The following is a 20,868-nucleotide window of genomic DNA, read 5'->3' as shown; positions in this document are numbered from 1 at the left end:
GTAGTAAAATATTATTTACTGTCATCATGACAAAGATAAAATAAACAGGTGGGCTAATAATTCTGACTTCAATTGTATATTTTGAGATTTGGATTATTACATTGCTGACACTGTAAGTAATTTTCAAGAACCAGGAATGCCATTTCAAAATAAAATGAAGAATCAAATTATCCATTTAATAATGAAAGCATAAAACTGCATATAAATAATATAACATATAAATGCAGTTTAAATGGACAAATATATAGATCTATTTAAATGTGCCTATTTAAATTATTTAAAATATGTTTTAAATGTATAAATAATAATTAGTGATGTCAATAATTGTGATTGTAATGTATAAATTAGAATGGAGCATAAAGTATATTTCTTCTGCAATTACGTAATAAATTCATAAAAATAAAATATAAGGTAAAACATACTAAACTGTTATTTTGGTCCCTCTTTATATTAAGTGTCTTTAACTACTATGTACTTGCATCAAAAAATAAATACAATGTTCTTACTGTGTTCATAATGTATTTGAGAACACTTGTGGTGCTCTTGAGTTGGGATAGGGGTTTTGTTATGGACAGGTTTGGTGGTATGGGTAGGTTTAAGGGTGGGTTAAGGTGTAGGGAATGGTCAGCAGTGTATTTCCAAATGTAATAACACAAGTTAAATACAGATGTAATTACATACAGGTATTTAATTAAGCATAAGTACACAATAAACACGTATTTAAGTACATTGTAACAAACTATTAATTCCTGTGTAAGTACATATTAGTTAAGGCCAATTAATATAAAGGGACCGTTTTTTGTTTTTACATCTTTGAGAATTTTGTCTGCTTGTTTGTTTTAATTACTAGTGTTTTGAGTGTCCAACGAAAAACAAAAGGAAATCTGAAAACATTCCTTTGGTTTACGTTTTTACATACCTCAAATCAATAGTTGCATTTAAATTAGGTCACACTTTATTTTGGTCCGTTTGTTGAATTTAAGTTGCATTGCATTTACATGCCAACTAATACTCAATAGATTATTAGCAGGCTGTTAGGTTGGGGTTAGGGTTGAGGTTAGTGTAAGTTGGTATGTACAGTACTTGCAAAGTTTCTTATAGTCAGTTAAATGTCTGTTGAAGGAGCAGTATCAGCAGATATTAAGCAGACAGTCTACTAATACTCAAATGGACCATCAAAATAAAGTGTTACCTTGAATTATTATTTCATAGTTAATAAAATATTAGTGTTTGAGTGTTCAATGACAGCAAAAGAAATCTTAATGAAAAAAGCAAAACTGAGCAAGGAAAAAATAAACTATTCAAATCATTATATAATGTTTACTAGAAAGTAAAATTTGCACAATTTGTAATTTTTTCTAAATAGACTATACTTTTTTTAAATTCATTAAATTTTGTATAAATTTTTAACTATTTTTTATTGATTATTATATTATTGCTTGCTAAAGCATTTTTTTCTCACATTAACCATCATTTTATAACAGTGTTTGACTAAAGCACAGGTCATTTGCATATTTTAACAAGTATATATTAGCATATTTTAAACAAACTAATCTATTATTTAAAAAGAAAGCTACAAGTTTTACAAAACATGTCATTTTGTTATTCAATGTGTCATTTTAATCATTCTACAAGCTGTAAAGTATAGTTTTTATTTTAGGGAATTTTGTTGCAGTTGTTTTACATTTGTGAAAAAAAAAACACATTGGGTCACATGTTAACTGATGTAACCTATTCCCAAGGATAAACCCTGACCTGGAGTGTAAGATTGGACATGATTAACAGACTAACAAGGTAAATGCCAGTGAGCATCTCTCATTAATTGCGGGTCTATAGGTTAATGAATGAATCATCATGAACTACAGCACCTTAAGTTCAACCAACAGCAGAGCCTCGCTATATCCCTGTTTCATATCTCAATCACACAGAAAACTGACTTTAACTAAATACAGTATGAATGTTTTGAATCTCATATTATGGGATGCACTCCCGGTTTGGGAAACTTACAGTACTTTCAAAAGAACTGAAACTAATCATTTTTAATAATGAGGATGTGCAGCAAAGAAATTAAATAAAATAAAAAAATAAATCGTACAGTCTACATAGTTAAAGCTGAGTAAGAAATATGATTGGCTTTGTGTTTCATTTTTTATCTGTCTTGAAAATAGTGTTATGTAATTTCATGTTATTTTAACATGACATACTATAAGTTTCACAAGGAAACCTGCTGCAGAAGCTCTTTTGAGTTTCCTGTGTTTTTGTTCCGGCAGATTGTTTCCTCTTTGCATTCCCTACAGTAAAGTAATATTCAACACATTTGTAATATTGCTGCACAATTTTTTGGGGCTTATTTACAATCTACTGAAAGCATTTTTACTGAAAGTACTATTATCCTGTATCCTGTACTATATCCTGCAGCTCAACATTAAGTTGTCATTTGACATTCAATGGATGAACTGAGGAGAATAATCCTTCACAAAAAAAAAGGGTAAAAAAAAAAAAACTTTTAACTTTTTAAAATTATACGGTAAACTACTGAATTTCATTGTTTTTAGTATTACACATCAATGTTTAGATAATGTTTAGACAAAAACAAAACCGTACGCATACAGGGACGTAGGTAATCACCTTTAGAGATACTTGAGTTTTAGCTGATGGAAAAAAAATAAAATAAAAAAAAAAACGGTCAAAAACCATGTGCTAAAGGTTTGTGTAATGCAATATAGAAAATTCAGTGAATTGCCCCGATAATATGTTAAATAAATGCAAAAAAAAAAAAAAAAATACAAAAAAATGTTAATCATATTAATATAATCTACCACTAATGATCAATATGCAATAGATTTGCTAAAAAATGTATACATTTTTTGCATACACTTAGTATGTTAGCATAGTCAGCTCTGATCCATTAAAAACAATTATTAGTAATATTAGAAATTAGGATAAGAATTTGCCTAATTCTGATAGCCTTGTTTACATTAAAAAAATTCTAAACCTGCATACTTTTAATGCTGTGAAATTTTTTTCCACATGGTATTGAAAATGGTATTGAGTATCGATATTTTTCAATGTAACATATCAAAGTTAGAAACTGCATTATCGTGACTGGAGAAGATTGAAAATATGTTTAATTCTGATAGTCTTGTTTACATTAAAAAAAATCTAAATTTCCATAATTGTAATGGTGTGGAATTTTTTCCACGTTATCGGAAATGGTATTAGTACCATTAGATATTTTTCAAGGTATTGTATTATAGTTAAAAACTGTATTATCGTGACTGGAGAAGACTAAAAATATATTTAATTCTAATAGCCTTGTTTACATTTTTAAAAAATCAAAATTTTCATAATTGTAATGTTGTGGTATTTTTATTTCACATTGTATGGAAAATGGTATTGAGTATCAATATTTTTTAAAGTATCGTATCGAAGTTAGAAATCGCATTATTGTGACTGGAGAAGATTGAAATATTTTTAATTCCGATAGCCTTGTTTACATTTAAAAATTTACATACTTGTAATGTTGTAAAAAAATGTTATTAAAAATAATATAGAATTTTGATATTTTTCAAGGTATCATATCGAAGTTAGAAATTCCAGTATCGTGACAACATTACTGTATATATTAGGGAAACTTACAGTTTAATAATGTATAGTTTTTTCAATAATTTTCCAAAACATTTTTACAGTTATTTTTAACGATTGAAATCATGGTTATTTAAAACATTTCATTTTAATAAGTGTTACTCCCATAATTCATGCAAAGCGTCAAGAAAGATTTGAAAAAGGTAAACATATAAACTTCAAACAGCTGCCATTGAATTTTTGCTCATCACGTCAAACATGTTTGAGACTTCCTGGCGGTGAGAACAACTCTTCACTTCAGCAGCTGGTGCATCAGAGGACATGCGGCTCCACTGGGACACCAGTCTAACATGGAGGATGGAGGCTGATGGATGAGACAACATGTTCTCCACCGTTTCCCTCTCAGGAGCTTTACGATCACGGATAGCTCATGTCGAGAGCATGAAAAGCAGTGGACCGATGATCTGACGCAACAGACCCACCAAAAACTGCTGGATTCTCATGTCTATAGTTTATTAGGCTAACACTTCATTTCCACATGAATTCTGCAGGTGACTGGGTTAAAAACATTAACTAATACTTATCTCCATTATTCCCCAGTTGATCGATTACATCTGTTGCAAATGTTATCGCATCTGATGCAAACGTTGCTTAAATATGGAAATGAAGCAGCGTTTTATTAAATAGTTGCTAATTTGCATAGCTTTCTAGCACAGCAATCTGAACATTAAATGAAGTCAGGTTTAAACTTCTAGTTTTTTAAACATATTAGTCTATTTTACAGAGCAGATTTTGCAAATTTGTATAATGAAGGGAATATAATCAGGTAAATTATATATGAATGTGAAAAACTCCAGAATACAGATTAACTGTGCATGTATGTAAAGGCTGCTGAAATGGAGGAGAAAAACACATTTCAAGAACTAAAATGGCTTTATAAATGGTTATAATAATTGAAACCTACAGACAAATTGATTAAAGGCGATAGAGGTAACATTTAAAAGTGGATTATGTTATTTTTTACTTTACTGTAGACTGGAAAAAACACATTTAATCACAAGCAAAAAAGCCCAAAATCTCAAAACTGACAGGTAAACAAATAAAAAACCTGCAGTGCCTCATCTTAAAGGAATAGTTCACCCAGAAATGAATATACTCACACTTAAAGGGTTCCAAACCTTTATGAGTTTCTTCTATTGGACAGACAAAAAAAAAAAAAAAAAAAAAAAATTATATATATATATAAATGATAGTCAATGATATTCAAATTAGAAAAAAATGCTATGGAAATTTATGGCAACCAAATTTGAACACTTGATGTCTATATATTTTGTGTGTGTTCAACAGAAGAAAAAAATAGGTTTGAAATAAGTGAAGAGGGAGTAAATGATGACAGAATTTCCATTTCTGGCTGAACTACCTCTTTAAACGTATTATTTACTTATTTATCCTATTTGTCGCGCTCTTGTTTATTTGTTAGTTCTGTCACTGTTGACGATCTGTGACCCATTTTCAAATTAACAGTCTTCAGATGTGAGGAAAGCTCATCAGCAATGTTAATTAGAGAATGCGTTTCAACTCTGCCGTTGTGGTCGGGCTCCCGAGTCTGTGGCGAGTGATTAATAATTCCCTCAGTTGTTGTGTACGTGACGTGTTCTGAGTTTCTACAAGCCAGAGAGAGCATGTGCAGTGACATATAACATAGAAGGACACTCCTAAGACTGCAGCACAATGGTGACATCAGTCTAATGTTAAAAAAAGAAACAATGAAACTAGTAGACGTACATTTGAATGACGCAATGCTGTTGGAGTAGGGTGAGATTCTTTGGATGAGTGAATGTATGTGGTTATCCAAGCAAAATTTATTTAAATTGACTAAAAACATATTGATTTATATAAACATTAACTGAAGCATGAAGATTATGAGATTCTTTAATTCTAGCTAGTTGCCAAATTAATTTTAAAGAAAGAAAATGCATTTAAAATTCAAATCATAAAATATTTCCAGAAGTGTCGCCATTGTGAGACAAATGTCAGTTTTTAGTTTCCAACCTGTCTCATCCCTGTTTTGTGTCCCATATTACAAAGTTTCTGGAACATAATATTTCCATAAAATGTTTTTTTCATTAACATTAGATGTTACGATTGAACCAGATATATATTAATTATATTTGGAGTTTCTAAAGAATTTCTGAGACTTATATGGGTTCAATCACAGTTTGTTTCATACTGTATGGGTTGATCTCTGCCAAAAAAACGCATCCTTTTGTTTTGGAAGAAAAAAGAAACTGGTTAAGGTTATCCATAAATTGGTTAAGGGAATGCATGCTTAATTTTTGTTTAATTATTGTTTTTATGACTGTTGGTTGTTTTTTCTCTTTTTTTGAATGTCTAATTGTTTAAATGTAAGTTTTATGTTTGTATTTAAAAAAAAATATTTACAAGTGAATGTCTGCTAAAATTTCTAATAATAAAAATATTTAAACCACCACAAAATTCAAATCAAATCCAAAAACAGAACGAAAATTATTATAAATCATACTGATGATAACAACTACAATAGTAGCTTAATTACAAGATGACATAATGCTTTCAGAAAAAATAAGATACAGTTTTTGATATAGTTTAAAACCATTTTTATATAGTTTTATATAGTTATATATTTTTGATATAGTTTAAAACCATTAGCATTGTTATTCTAGTTTTTAGTGTCACCTTGTCAAAAAAACAAAAAGTTAATTATTTTTAAATATTTAATTTTCAAATATATAGTACATGTGAATTTATATGGATTTTTAAAGCTAGCTAAACCTATATATTTATTTAGTTTTTTTAAGGCAGTGCTTCCACAGGTTTTAAATATAAATGTGGTGGTAGCCGGATTAAAACACACCATTTACCCACATCACATAAATAGTAAACTATATACGACACACAAAACATAATTTAGTTTTTAACAATATTTTGTTTATTACTCTCATATGCTGTTTCTTTTCGATGGGTTAAAGTAAAAAAAAAAGTCTAAACAAAAAAGAAACCCACAAATTCTCTTACTTTTATACTATTCAGAAGCCATGTGCACCCACTGACAGGTAAAATCTGCTTCTCTTGAATGCCAAAGCATTTTATATACGTATACAGTATTAAATAGTCTATGTGATATATTAACATAATCAAATTTATAAAATATACAGCAAATGAGAAATAAATTACAGAAAAAAAATAAAAACAGACAGTATCTTTTAAAAATTATAATAATTACAAGATTAAAATATTTAGTATTTTTAAATAAGGCAAATGTGTTGATTAACCATTATGGTGTACATATATTTGTCCTCTCCAAGTAGCTTATATAGTAAAGTTTGAATTATTTAATGTTTCTCGCACTCTCTCAAAAAAATGCATATGATTAACCAACAACAGCTTTAGAAAGTGAAAGCAAAGCAAAATCCCAGACATTTTAGGATATTTAGAAACCACAGCCATGCAGGCAATTTTTTTTAAGCCCCAAAAAGGTACATCTCTCTAGGTATGCAAAGCATGTGAGATGAAATGGGTAAATAAAAGAAGATGTTCCACTACTTAATCGATCTTGGATGTTTGGTTATATTTTGGCAAATAGAAGAAAGTTTAAAAGATGATAATAATAATAAAAAAAAATGTCACTAAATACACTTGGGCAGCCTTTAATGCCATAAATATTTTTTATACAAAAATAAACTTGTTAGATATACCTGAAATCATAGTGAATACATTCAGAGGATTAACTGCAAGGTCATATCTTTCCATCATCCCAAAAGTCAACGAATACACAGAACACAGCGTAACCAAACAGCGATTAAATTACAGGCATAATTCTGGATGGAACAATTTGATTTTTTCCGAGGAGCAATTGTTCAAATCTCTTACCTCTTTCAAGCAGCCCATAAAGTTGTTGCTGACAGGTGATCCAGGAAGATCGGCAGTGCTGGGACTACCGCCGACATAGAAAAAGTCATCCGAGCCTAGCATGGTGTAGTCCTCTTGCGTATATCCAGTGGTGGTCAGAATCCCATCCACGGATATTGTAACCTAGACAACAAAGCACAGGGAAAGGACACGCTATACTCACATATAACTTCAATACTGTTACAGGGCTTTGGTCCCCCTCGTAAGGATTTGAATGCTTGGATTTGTTTAGATTTCTTTTTCCTTTTGTTCTTATTTATTTATTTGCTTTTCTCTTTTTATTGATTTCAAATGTGAACCCATTTTCATGTCTGTTTCAGAAAATCTTATTTGTTACTGGTTTAACTTTCTAGATTGATGTGTTTAACTTCTAGTAAAGCCATCTGAGGAAGTCTGCGGCACATTAGCCCAGGCTCAAAGTTAGCGGTGCCACTTAAATCGAGCACACAAAAGTAAATCAGCAGACACAAAAATGGTGTTAGTAGTATGTGTGTTATTGAGAGTTAGTATCGCTTGAATCCAGTGCGTGTGAGTAGTTTTCAGCAGTTTTCAATGTTGTTTGTATGAGGAAAAACAAAGGACACAGCGTGCTAAGAGGTTAGAAATGAAAGCACAAGCAAATATATCTCACAGATCTGGTTGAATGGACGCATGCTTCGTTATCCCTCCCTCTCGGCATGCAAAACAATGCTTGGTTAGAGAGAACAAATCGTCTCACAGGTTAGATGAGTGTTAGAGAAAGAGAGAGAGAGAGAGAGAAGGGGAGGGAGAAGGACACAAACACCACGGACAGACGGACGCAGCTCATGAGAAGACCAATCACAGTAGAGGTGCCGCATGCAGAAGCGTGTTTACATGAGAAAGAAAGCAGACGGGATGACCGGCCACCCATGCCAGCCTCAAATGTTACTGATGGAGCAGAGGTGTTAGTACACGGGGTGGCCAGGATGCACACCATGCTGAACAACGGGGCCTCAAAGCTAGCTGGACCAATGAAAAGGCTCAGAGCCAGCCAGCCGAGACCATTCGGTGGTGAGCAAAACCTTATGCAAAAGAACCCAGGAAACCAAAAAGATGCAAGATAACCTAACAAAAGTCAAAGGAAAGGACAAAAGAAAACGATGGACGGGACAAAAAGAGCTGAGGAAACCCAACTAATGAAAAGAAAAGAAAGGAAAAGGGGAATTTGGGCAGGGCAGGGGAAGTAAGCGTAAAGAGTACCAACCGCATTTTCCCCCTTTTTTTGTTTAGTATTGATGTCTACGATTCAAAAAAAGGAAAATAGACACACGGCAAACCCAAACTAAGAAACAATTAGAATGATATCTACCGAACAATGTAGTTTGTTTACCATAGCGTGTCCAATGCCTGAGTGCTTTGTGGAAAAGGGGGGAGAAAGGAAATTAAAAAACTGTGAACAGAACACCGTTCCTCAATCAAAAAAGATGGTCTCTTGCCAAAGGTTAGTACATCAGCGTTGCACGTTAGTAAGAGGTAACAGGTTAGTAAATGACACATTCCATGGATGAAAGGTTAGTTTCTTTCCCCAAAAGCAGGTTAGTAAACATTTAAAAAGGGCAAAAGAAGAGAAGGAAAGGAGAAGCAGACGAGATCTGCACCGTGGAGTTCCTCTGGGACGAATCTAGTCTACTCTAGTCTCTTCCTATTCCTGGCACTCTGCTAACTTTACTGATGACAGAACGCACCACTGAGCTTTTTATGTTTACTGCCTGTCCTATCCAACTCTGTGCCACACTGCTCGGATCTTTCCCGAGTCTTGACACTTCAAACGCTGACAGCTGACATACTCATGTAACCTAGTCAGAGGTGGCGCTATCAAACGGTGACAGTAAAATATGGATACGCTTGCATTTAAATATTAGTCAAGGAGAACAGGGTTATTGGTACGTTCAGTCATGTATGAAAGCTCAATTCATTCACATATACATTAACATTTCTATATTAAGAATTCTACTCTATGCTGCATACATGAGTGCCTAGAACCTTCTCACAACCTTCAAACCCATCAACTATGCTTGCATGTCTTGATTAAAGAGTGTTAAATTTAGATTGAAGAATTAGTTTGGTGCTACTAATCGGAATGTATCCAATCTCCAACTTTGCCTTTTCTGCGCGGTTACCTGACGAAGGTTCCTGGTAACCTTCACATCATGCCAGGCATTGTCATTAAATTTCCCATTGACGGGCTCCACCAGGGCCTCGAAGGCCCCAGAGCCCAGGTTGATGACCAGCGAGACGGCTCCGTTCTTCAGCGCCAGGTTGACGTAGTCTGCAGACTTTCCGGTGTGAAGCATCAGTCCATTGCGCTGCAGGGTCTTGAAGGAGAGCGTAATCTCATCGCTACTGCTCTGGATGGGGTTCGGGGACAGATCGTAACAGAAATACTCCGAACCCTTGAATGTGGCCATATATTCTTCTCTCTCTGCAAATACATAAAGAAAAAACAAAGTACGTAAGCTGAGGGTGATCAATGATTTAAAATTTCATTCTACAACAACATTAAACTCAAACCACTGGCTAAAGCAGTCTAAAAAGGTCTACTCACACCTCAAAACATCCCTTTAGAAATCAGTTTGTCTTTTATAAACATTGAAACTTAACCATATCTGTTTGAAATATAAAAACAAATGTTGTTGGTTTTTACCAATCAAGCAAGAATGCTTAAGCTTACATGACCAAATATAAACACTGTATACAGATCACATTACTGAATAAACTTTAAATATATACATAGTGTCTTATTTTATAAACCACTACAGAATAATTGGAGTAAATGGCCAATTTTATGTTTTCTATAGAAATGTTTTAAAGCATTAGAGTTTTACAGTTTTAGAGGTGAACAGACGTTCACTGGAGGGACAAAATTGAACAGTTTTGATTAAAAATATCTTCATTTATGTTTCCACAAGAAAGTAAGCAAAAACATAGCAATTTTCCAGTTTCATACAAAACTAGCAAAGCAATACAGTGCAATGTAAATGAAAAAAAAAAACTAATTGGAAAGATGAGCAAATACAGGAGTCAGTGACATGATGTTATTAATCTGTCTATTTATTCAAAAACACAACAAAATGCCATTTATGAACTTGAACATCTTAATTTGAACAAGTGAAAGTAAAAAAAAGTCAGGGTAATGCAACATAATATTGATTACAACTTACTTAACCCAACATTATTTGTCAAAATATAAAATGCCATTTATGAACTTGAACATCTTGATTTGAACAAGTGAAAGTAAAAAAAGTCAGGGTAATGCAACTTAATATTGATTACAACTTACTTAACCCAACATTATTTGTCAAAATATTACTATTTCTTAGAGGAAAAACTGTATATGAATATTTGAAAGCATCCACTAAACCAGAGATGCCCAAGCCAGGGCGCAATGTTGGCCCATGGTAACTCTTGATTTGACCCACCATCCCATCTGAGAAAAGGTGAGTGATGGGGATGGTTTAGAGAAAGTCATTTTAAATCTAATGCAATCTTTCGTTTGTTTGTTTAATCGTTAAAAGCTAACTTAAAATAATGTTTTAATTAAATGGTGTAAATTCATCAGATTTAGTTTAAATATATTGATCAGCAATTTATTACATGTTAGCAAATATGAGCAAAACATTGAGGAAACACCTTCACTTTCCACAGCTTCGAGTCTTTTGGCTTCATAATTGGCCACTACTGAGATTGAAGCTCGGCTGTCCCCTACTGAATTTCCCTGAGTACTGCAGCTAACCGCGGTTAGTCATGGCATTCTGAAACACGCATTTCTAAAGGCCACATATGTACATATTGTCACCTGACAAATCAAAGCAGAGGCAGATTCTGCATGAATAGTTTGTTTAGTATAGGACTCCACTTTGTTGTAAATGAGATTGTTTTTATAATAATAAGTTATAATTTTGAATGTTTTACTGCATTAGTTGATATGATCAAAAGTAACTTTTTCCAATAAATCAGGAAATTAACCATGGCATCTTTAATGTAATATAGTTTGTTAGCCCACGGCTCTTAGTAATATTTGATTTTTAAACCCTTAATAAGAAAAAAAGTTTGGGCATCCATGCACTAAATCAACAACAGCAATGAAGCCCGACCAAAATGTGCAAGAAATAATGGAAATGATGTGAGAGTAAAGATCCACGAGAACCATATGACTGTTGTCAAGATTAATAAATCTCTTAAAATATCAGATCGTTTGAACTTATTATAAGGCTAGGTATAGTTCAGGTTGCAAAATGCCATGTGGAACTGCAGTCCCAGACCTTGATATTTATGAAATTATAATTCATGACATTTAAAATAAAAATGCTTTTGTAGCTTGAAAAAAATACATTAAATATGCAAAAATATGTTCATATTTTGTAGCATTCCATGACTTTTTTAAAATGCAACCATATTTTACAAATCAAAACACATAAATCCTTATTCGGATGCTCATTTACAGTATGTCATTGACCCTAAATGAGTACATGTAGCCTTTCATCCCACCTCACTTACCTTCCATCCACTGGCTCCCAAGCTTACAGAACACAAGACTTGCTATTTTTAAATTACCCACCTGTACAGAGCCAAAATCCAGCCTGAAGTCGCACCAAAGAGTTCAAACGCAGCGGAAACTCACCACAATCAATCAGAGAGTGATTGGTTGCTGTCAGTACACACGCACACACCTATGAGATTGAGGTCAGAGCCATCTTGCTCATAAATGAGAACCAAGGTCCTTGATAATGGTGACCATAAATAAAGCAGCCACACATATCAGGACATAATTACCAAATCAGTCAGCGAGACCCATTACTGTAAGCGCGCTGGCACAAAACCCAGGCACGCACACACTCTCACTCCTCTTCCCATTTGCGCAAACAGCTCCGACTGTCACCCAGATCTGAGTGTATTTTGGGAACTTGGTTAAAATATTAACTGAAGAGGCAGCCATTAATAACGTGTGAAGTTTTATCTCCACAGCTACCTTTTTCTTACCGGTAAACACAATTAGATTATTACGGAGCAGAGCCAAGTCTAGTTCTCATCAAGAATATTAATGCCATTACCAGGCAATTTACAGCAAGATTGAACCGAATTAGCATAAATCTAGGAATCTGCAACACAATTAACCTAACACACTATAAGAGCAGCTCATTTGCTCTGGAATTATCTGGAATATTCTTATGATAAACCCTGGAGATATCAACAAGGCTCATTTACTCCATCTCTTTCTCCATCCTTCATCACCCGGCCCGTGTCCACTGCGAGTTAAATAAGCTTTTTTTTTTTCTTGCCTCGGCTGATGAAGTGTGTATGTGTGTGTTTGTGCACAAAGAGCCAAAGGGTGGTGCTGTATCTGGCATTCTTCCACCTCCTCTATATACCACTGAGTCAGCTATAATGTGACTCAGTGCAGGAAGGCGCCCACAGAGTAGCAGGCTTTTGAGCCAACACGCACACACACACACACATCGTTTCACACAGGTATATATATTGGTTGCCCAGAATAACTACAAAATGGCCTTCAAATCCCCATTCTCATGCCAGTAACGGAGTGTTTTATGAGTATTTCGCCGCCATCGGTGTCCGTTGCGACTCGCTCATCAGATTTGATCTCTGCAAATACTCTTACGGGAAATCAGATCTTCATCTTCAAGAGCAAATAACCAGGAAAGCTCATTTAAATACAGCATTAAACCATCCATTGGATAAAAGTGACCTCCAATCACTCCTTTGCTCAGTAGCACATAGCAATTTGCTCAGATTTCTGCTTAACATCATACATATTTTCCGCTCGTGTTCTAAAAAGCCATGTCCTACCTGTTTTTGTCATTAATTTTAGGCTGTTTACACCACCCTTGGTTAAGGTTATTTTCTCTAACCGCCACTGCTCAGATAATTTACCTTTCATACAAACAGTAAATTATCTTCCATTTGCTGTTTTCGCTAACAAGATGCCATTTGTTGCCATTTATGCACATGTCATGGAAACTATATGTAGTAGTACCTTTATTTACACTCATGTAGAGCACTTTTTCACTTATTTACGTTACTCAATTTTCTAGCTTCAGGAACAGCTGTAATTTAATATTGAGTTCATTTTTCAACCATATTTCACAGCCTGTTTTTGATTGGTTAGACTTGTTGCATTTGGAATGAGTAACATGGCTTGTGCATTTGCTGTCAGGCTCAATATAATTGGCATTCCCGTATCTTTGAAAAACTGCCTTTTTGTAAACAATCCACACCCACTCAAGCTCTTTTGTTTGCCACTCTAGTTTTTTTTTTCTCAATACTGGCTGACATCAACTGCTGTATTTTTTGTCACTTTAAGATGTATACATCAGTGATGACCATTTTCCTTTTTGGAATATTAATGATAAAGATGGTTTCCAGATACCAAGCAGATGGTATATTATCAACAGAAACAGAGATGTAGCTGATATCATTGTTTTTAAATTTTAATATTCAGTCAGTGGCATTTTAATAACGTTGCAGTGGATGCAGTTGATTGTCTTTACAAGATCTATCTTTTCATAGATCTATTTATCTGTCTGCCTAGCATATATGTATTACACACATACTTTCTATCAAACTGAACTGAACTTAAACTTTGAAAACTGAACTGACAATTCAAATTCACTATAATCTTCTATGTGAAGCTGCTTTGACACAATCTACATTGTAAAAGCGCTTAAGAAATAAAGATGAATTAAATTGTATTGAATTGAACTTGCATGTGCGGTTTACAAGGATTCTCTACATGTGTAATGCATTTTACACTGTAAAAAAAAAAAACACTTATTGTATTACTTTACACTATTCCAACCCATAAACTTAACCCTTAAAGGAAACCTGTGGAAAGTTTTGAATGTCAAAAGACCCTGGTAAGTTTTTAGGGAAGTTTATTTATAAACTAATGTCGAAAGGATCGCGTGCTTATGATTGCTTGCGGCTGGTCCCGCATTATTAAATTTATGATTCACCAATCAGACGATTCCTAAGCCACGATAAATACCCTAAGTCATATAACAGCCATCTTCAATTTGAAGAATCTCCCCTTCCACCCTTACTCCTCCTCCTTTCCTAGATGGGTGGCATGGTGGCACAGGGGTTAGCACCATTGCCTCAGCAAGGACGTCACTGATTCAAGTCCTTACCAAGCCAGCTGACATTTCAGTGCAGAGTTTACATGTTCTCCCCGTGCTCACGTGGGTTTCCCCTGGGTTGCCCGGTTTCTTTCCAGCGTCTAAAAACATGCAACTTAAGTTTTTGACTAATCCAAATCTGCACAAAATATATACACCTAGTTAGTAGTTATCTCTTAATCTGTTGATCAGCTACTACAGCAGAGGAGTTCTCGAGATCTATGTGAGCTCAAAGTCCCCTCTCGCCCTGTGAACGAGAGGGAGCTCCAGGGTCGAGGATCATGGGGCTTAGGGCTCTGGCTGACTAAGAGCCTGATATAGTATTGCTTGTTATGTATCTGCGGAGTTCAATTTCTTATATATAAAAAAAATTTGTCCTCATAATCTGTTATTAAATACCATAATCTTCCCTGCTCCCTCAAAATGATTTTCTTCAATCCTGGTCACATGGAATGCATTTTGGAAGGGGCTATCAGGGAATGTTGTGTTTTTCCATCCTCCAACAATCAAATTGGTCACCAAAGGACAAAAAATCATGCATGTACAGTATGGCCTACATTTTATCTAATTTTAGTACTGTTTCAGGACTGTTACATCACTTATTGTCTCCAAACTTTGCAGTGAACTCTTGGTGGTGGCTCTCAATGTGACGGCCGACATAAATTCTAACAACAAAACCAGCTGAGAAGCACTGCTTTAGCTTCTGTTCGCACTTGTGGAGTGATGCCTGGTTTGCTGCTGACTGAGCAATTATCTCTTCATCAGCTTAAATTTAGACAGGAACGTTGGGGGCAGCACGTCTGCGGGCTCGTTACCTCGGAAGCTGCTACAGGCGACAGTGTGTGAACGCCGAACACATTCACTCAAGCATTGAGAACTCCCGTGCCACAGGAACACAAGCTGCAGTATGTTTTCCTGTATGGTTTCCCTCACACCATGACACTGTCTAAAAAGAAGTACTTCATGAAAACTGCGATCTGATGTTGCCTTCCCGGTAAGGGTAGGATTTTAAAAAATACTTAAAAATAAAATCTGACAATAGTGTCTGCCTTAATTGTCTGTGCCATGCTGCATGCAATGAACGCATTATGACAGAATCTGTCTAATTAGCAGTGCTGCTGGGGTGAAAATACATTAATATGTTTTTTTTTTTCCATTTCTGTTTAACAGCAGAAGACTTATTTTCTTATTCCATCTGACTGTTGTTTTTATGTTATTTAAAATGTGATATTTAATAGCAAAGACAGTACAAAATGAATTGTTTAATCAAATCACCTTTTATACCAATTATACAACAGCACAATCTCTAGGGGCCTAAGCAGCAACAAAGCTGATAAAGCTTCACTAAACAGTCAACATTATTAATGAATGCAGAACATAAAAAACATTCAGTTGGGGCTCTAGAAAACTACACCATGTGACAACTTAGAAAAAAAAACAAAAACAAACGTTAAAAAGATTAAAAAACTACCTTTTTGATTTTCTTCTGTTCTCAGGGGTCCACCTATATTGTTATTTCTTACAAAAAAAAAAAATATATATATATAAATATATATATATATAGAAAAAACTGACTATTTTCTGAGGATATTTTGACTTTGCTTACCGGATACACAATGTGGTAGATTGTAGACAGAAGTAAATGCCACCTGAAGCTCATGTTGTAATTATTTTACATATTTTAAATATTATTAATTACTATTTTTCTTATTCTTTGTCTTTCACTTATACAAGTTTATTAAGATACTTATATTATGTTCAGTGATGTCTTGTGTAGCACTACATACTGTTAAATGTGGTTTTATTTCTCTGTGTGCAAGTACACTACCCGACAAAAGTCTTGTCACCTTTCCAAGTTTTAGGAACAGCAACTAATAACTTGACTTTTAGTTGATCAGTTGGTATCAGAAGTGGCTTATACGAAATGCAAAGGCCTCTAGATTATGCTTATTATACCAAAATAAAATATGGCCATGCCTTGATTTTTAATTATTTAATTAGGACAGAAAAGTCTGACTTTGCTTAGACAAAAGTTGTGTCACTTAACAGAATTAATTTACAGTATAGAATATAAAGTCATGGTGCAGTGGAGAAAGAATTAATATTGTGTATGACTTCAGTGAGTTTGAATGACTGCATCCATACATCTTTGCCATGACTCAAATAACTTACTAATAAAGTCATCTGGAATGCAAAGAAAGCGTTCTTGCAGGACTCCCAGAGTTGATCAAGATTTTTTGGATTCATCTTCAAAGCCTCCTCCTTCATCTTACCCTAGACATGCTCAATAATGTTCAATAATGTGACTGGGCTGGCCAATCATTGAGCACCTTGACCTTCTCTTTGCTTTCAGGAACTCCTTCTCGTCCTTCTGGGAAGGAGTGCTATCTGCTGAAGAATTTGCCCTCTCCTGTGGTTTTTAATGTAATTGGCAGCACAAATGTCTTGAAATCTCAGGCTGTTGATGTTGCCATTCACTCTGCAGATCTCTCGCACGCCGCCATACTGAATTTAACCCAAATCATAATTTATCGTTCACCAAAAACTTGACTGATTTCTATGAGAATCTTGGGTCCATGTTGGTTCCAGTAGGACATCCGTAGTATTTGTGATGATTGAGATGCAGTTCAAAAGATGATTCATTGGAAAAATCTACCTCCTGCCACTTTTCCAACTGATCCACTAGGAGTCGAGTTATTATTTGCAGCTCTTACAACTGGCATCGACATTAAGATTTTGTCAGGTAGTGTGATATAGAGCTTAAATGTTAATAAATCCTTCCTGACTGACTCTGACTCTCCACCCGGATTGGTTAACAGTTTTGCATATTTAACATTTTTTTGTTAAGTTAGAAAGGACAGCTGTGTGCCCACTGATGTATATTTCTGCATACAAGTCTTTCACAGATGGACATGTTAAGGTTAAATGATCTGTAATAACAGACCCACGTTTGCCTCACAGCTTCTCAAATAGTAGGCAAATTATTAAATCATAAATTGACTATTGTTATTTTTGCACATGGATTAATGCAATATTTTTTCTAAATTACTTTTTAATCCATTCACATAATCAAAATAACTTCCCACTCTCCTCCCACTCTACCAGCACCTCTTCTTATATCTGATGATGTTTCACTGAGTTTCCTATCACTCAAACGAGATCAACCAATAGCAAACAACATCCAATCAATTCTCCCTATACCAAAACAAGTCCTACTCAACATTTACATCTCCTTCACTGTAATAAATGTCAGAAGAAAATACTACGTTTGAAGAAAAGACTGCTTCTGTTCAGACTAAACAGGCATAAACTGTCAAAGCTGTCGACTGTGTGTTTGCTCACAGTTATATGAAATTAATATGTGAGCAAATGCAAAGCTATAACCCCCGCTCACCCGCAGAGAAACACTACACTGCCATTGACTAAACTGTAAATGATACACCTGTCAATTTTGTACCTCAGTGGCCACAGCCAGTCCGTGCGTTCATTTCATCTGTATGCTTTGATACTTCCTCTCTTTGGGTTTTAGCCAAACGTCCTTTATGGGCTCTCTAGAGGTATGTTATGGCGAACCACATATAGCTTTACCACCGTGGCCCCATTCACGCTGTAGGGAATACAAGAGCGGAGATAAACGACAGTAGGGCTGAAAAGGAGACTGAGGCTCTGGGCACAGATAAATCTAGTGGGAGGATACACTTCTTCAAGCTGGTCCACTAGATCAAGATTACTTACAAACCCATTGGAGTAATAGCTTAGCCACTTGTATTTTATCTGCTTGAGATGAGGGTGTGGGGTTGTTTTATTTAATAATGAAGACCAACTGGACCACTGCATAAATCAGGTATCACTGTATACATACATTAGGCCTCATTTGTGAAATACAGGAAACCAAGCAGGTTAGGGTAATTAGACAAGTTATTGTATAATGATGGTTTGTTCTGTAGACTATCAAAAAAATATATTTTTTTAATTATAATTATGCACAGTTCATTCACTTAATCATTTTAAAGCAACACATTAACTCACTTTAATACTGACTAATGTTTTATACAGAAAAGTCAACTTATCACTTTTTACAGTGTGCAATTTATAGGCAGGGATATGCTAATTCTGATGTGCCCTATTTACGAATCATTAGAATTTGTTAATATACACATATGTACATTTAATATCTGACGTTTTATGAAGAGTTAATGAATCCAAAGATATGTTTTACAAGAAATATGTTTTACACACAAATTACTCAATTTACCTACATTTGGTCATTTAGCAGACACTTTTGTCTAAAGCAACTTATAATTGAGAAGACATTCATCTTTATTTCTATAGCGCTTTTACAATGTAGATTGGGTCAAAGCAGCTTAACATAAAAGTTTTAGAAAATTGAAACTGCTTCAATACAGTCTGCAGAGTGGAATTTCAGTTAAGTTCAGTTTAGTGTGGTTTAAATTTCACTGCTGAAAATCCAAATACTGAAGAGCAAATTCATTGATTCATTGAGCAAGCCGGTGGCGACAGAGGTGAGAAACAAACTTCACCAATTGACAAAAGTGAAGGAACAAAAAACATGAGAAAGACCATGGTCAGTTGGGCACAACCATTTCAGCGATTTAACAAGATGTGGCAATATACACTAGAAGTGCTAAGTGCTAATATTTATGAATGTGTCATGAATAAGGTCCCATTATTTGGGTTTTATATGTTAAAATGTACAGGCTCACCACAGACACTGTATAGGCTTGTTGTTGGTGTCACAAAGACATATTTGGCTTCTTTCGTGCAAGAAATAAACCCACAGTTTCACAAACAAAGTTTAACTTTAAGTTTGATTGGCCAAGTTTAAGGCTAGTCAAGATTAAATTGCATGTTTCATTTGTCTCAACTCAAAATAACTTGCGGTAAGATGTCTTAAAATACATCAGTGTTATTTTTTTGTCTCCAGGTGCACATCAGTAATACATTTTTCTAAGGCCATTTTTCTAAATGTGGCTTAAATAACCTAATTTAACTAAGCCCTAGTCCTGGCTTAATCTAAGCCCTGTTTGTGAAACTGGGCCAAAGAGTTGTACTAGTTTGGAGTAAGCTTAAGAACATTTTTTAGTAACGTTTCCCGTAACATAATCTTACAATAATGCTTCTGTTTTTACCTGCATGGCACTATTGTTTTCTAAATAAAAACCTTGCAGCTTCGTAAGGAAACTTCTTTTGAAGCTTTTAAAATATTCTGAGGTTTCTGGGAAGCAGCAGAAGCAATTAAGTAAGCTCATATTACATGCATGTATATTCGCACATTTCCTTCTCTCTCTTTCTTAACACATCCAAGTCTTCTATCATTTATCACCTGCCTTCACTTCGCCTCTCTTCATTTTTCACACCTTCTTTCCCTGAGCCTCCAGCCTTAAATTTCAAGCACAGCATAGTTCTCCACAGCAATTTGCAGTAGATGAAGTATGTCCCCAAACAATTTGCACAAATATGTGGGCATGTGTGTTGTTTGTATGTTTATTGTGGGTATACACTCACCTCGCCTCAAAGGATTTAATGTAATCTGCTGACAGACTCAAAATGCGGCATGAGGTTTACATTAGGTAGAGCATACGGTTCTATACTGTAAATTGGATCAAATAACCAAGGGGAATTTGAATGATTTTTTTTTCTTTTTTGTTAAAATAAATGCTCTTCTTTTGAATGTTTTATTTTGAAAAAAAGAAAGAAAGAAAGAAAGAAAGAAAGAAAGAATTCAGCCTCATTATTAAAATTACTGCTGATCATATGACGAATGATCATACTTTAAGACAGTGACGTCTGGCAGAATGATGCTATTATATTTTAAAGTGCATTAAAGCATAAGACAGTAATTTTTATGTTTAAAAAGTGTATTTCATTAAAAGGATGTCTGGTGAGCACGAGAAGCATTCAAAAATATTAATATTTTATTGTCATTAAATAAATATACATTTTTAAATAATATTTAATATTAAATCTGAGGTTAAAATATGATAATGTGCCCCTAAAGACTGGAGAAATGATGCTGAAAATGTGAAAGTACTTCTCCAATGTAGAAATAACTTAGATTTTAAAAATGAATTAAATATTTTTATAATAAAAAGTTAAAATTATTATTATTATTATATAATTAACAAAAGTTAATTATATAATAAAACGTTACTATTGCAAT

The 20,868-nt window shown here is 34.3% G+C and overlaps 1 protein-coding gene across 47 annotated transcripts in view; it reads right to left on the bottom strand.

Annotated features, from left to right (window-relative positions):
* nrxn1a (neurexin 1a) overlaps positions 1-20,868 on the bottom strand; it is a 296,707-nt gene that overhangs the window by 180,146 nt on the left and 95,693 nt on the right. For 26 of the 47 annotated variants that reach the window (XM_073917775.1, XM_073917757.1, XM_073917782.1 and 23 more), the window contains 2 exons: positions 9,675-9,976; positions 7,495-7,656 (listed from right to left, as the gene is read on the bottom strand). In XM_073917775.1, the coding sequence (XP_073773876.1) occupies positions 7,495-7,656; positions 9,675-9,976 (464 nt within the window). 47 annotated transcript variants of the gene reach the window in all.

This window comes from Danio rerio, chromosome 12 (genome assembly GCF_049306965.1).
Source record: "Danio rerio strain Tuebingen ecotype United States chromosome 12, GRCz12tu, whole genome shotgun sequence".
Lineage (NCBI taxonomy): Eukaryota > Metazoa > Chordata > Actinopteri > Cypriniformes > Danionidae > Danio > Danio rerio.
This window is presented reverse-complemented; position numbering and strand designations above follow the sequence as displayed.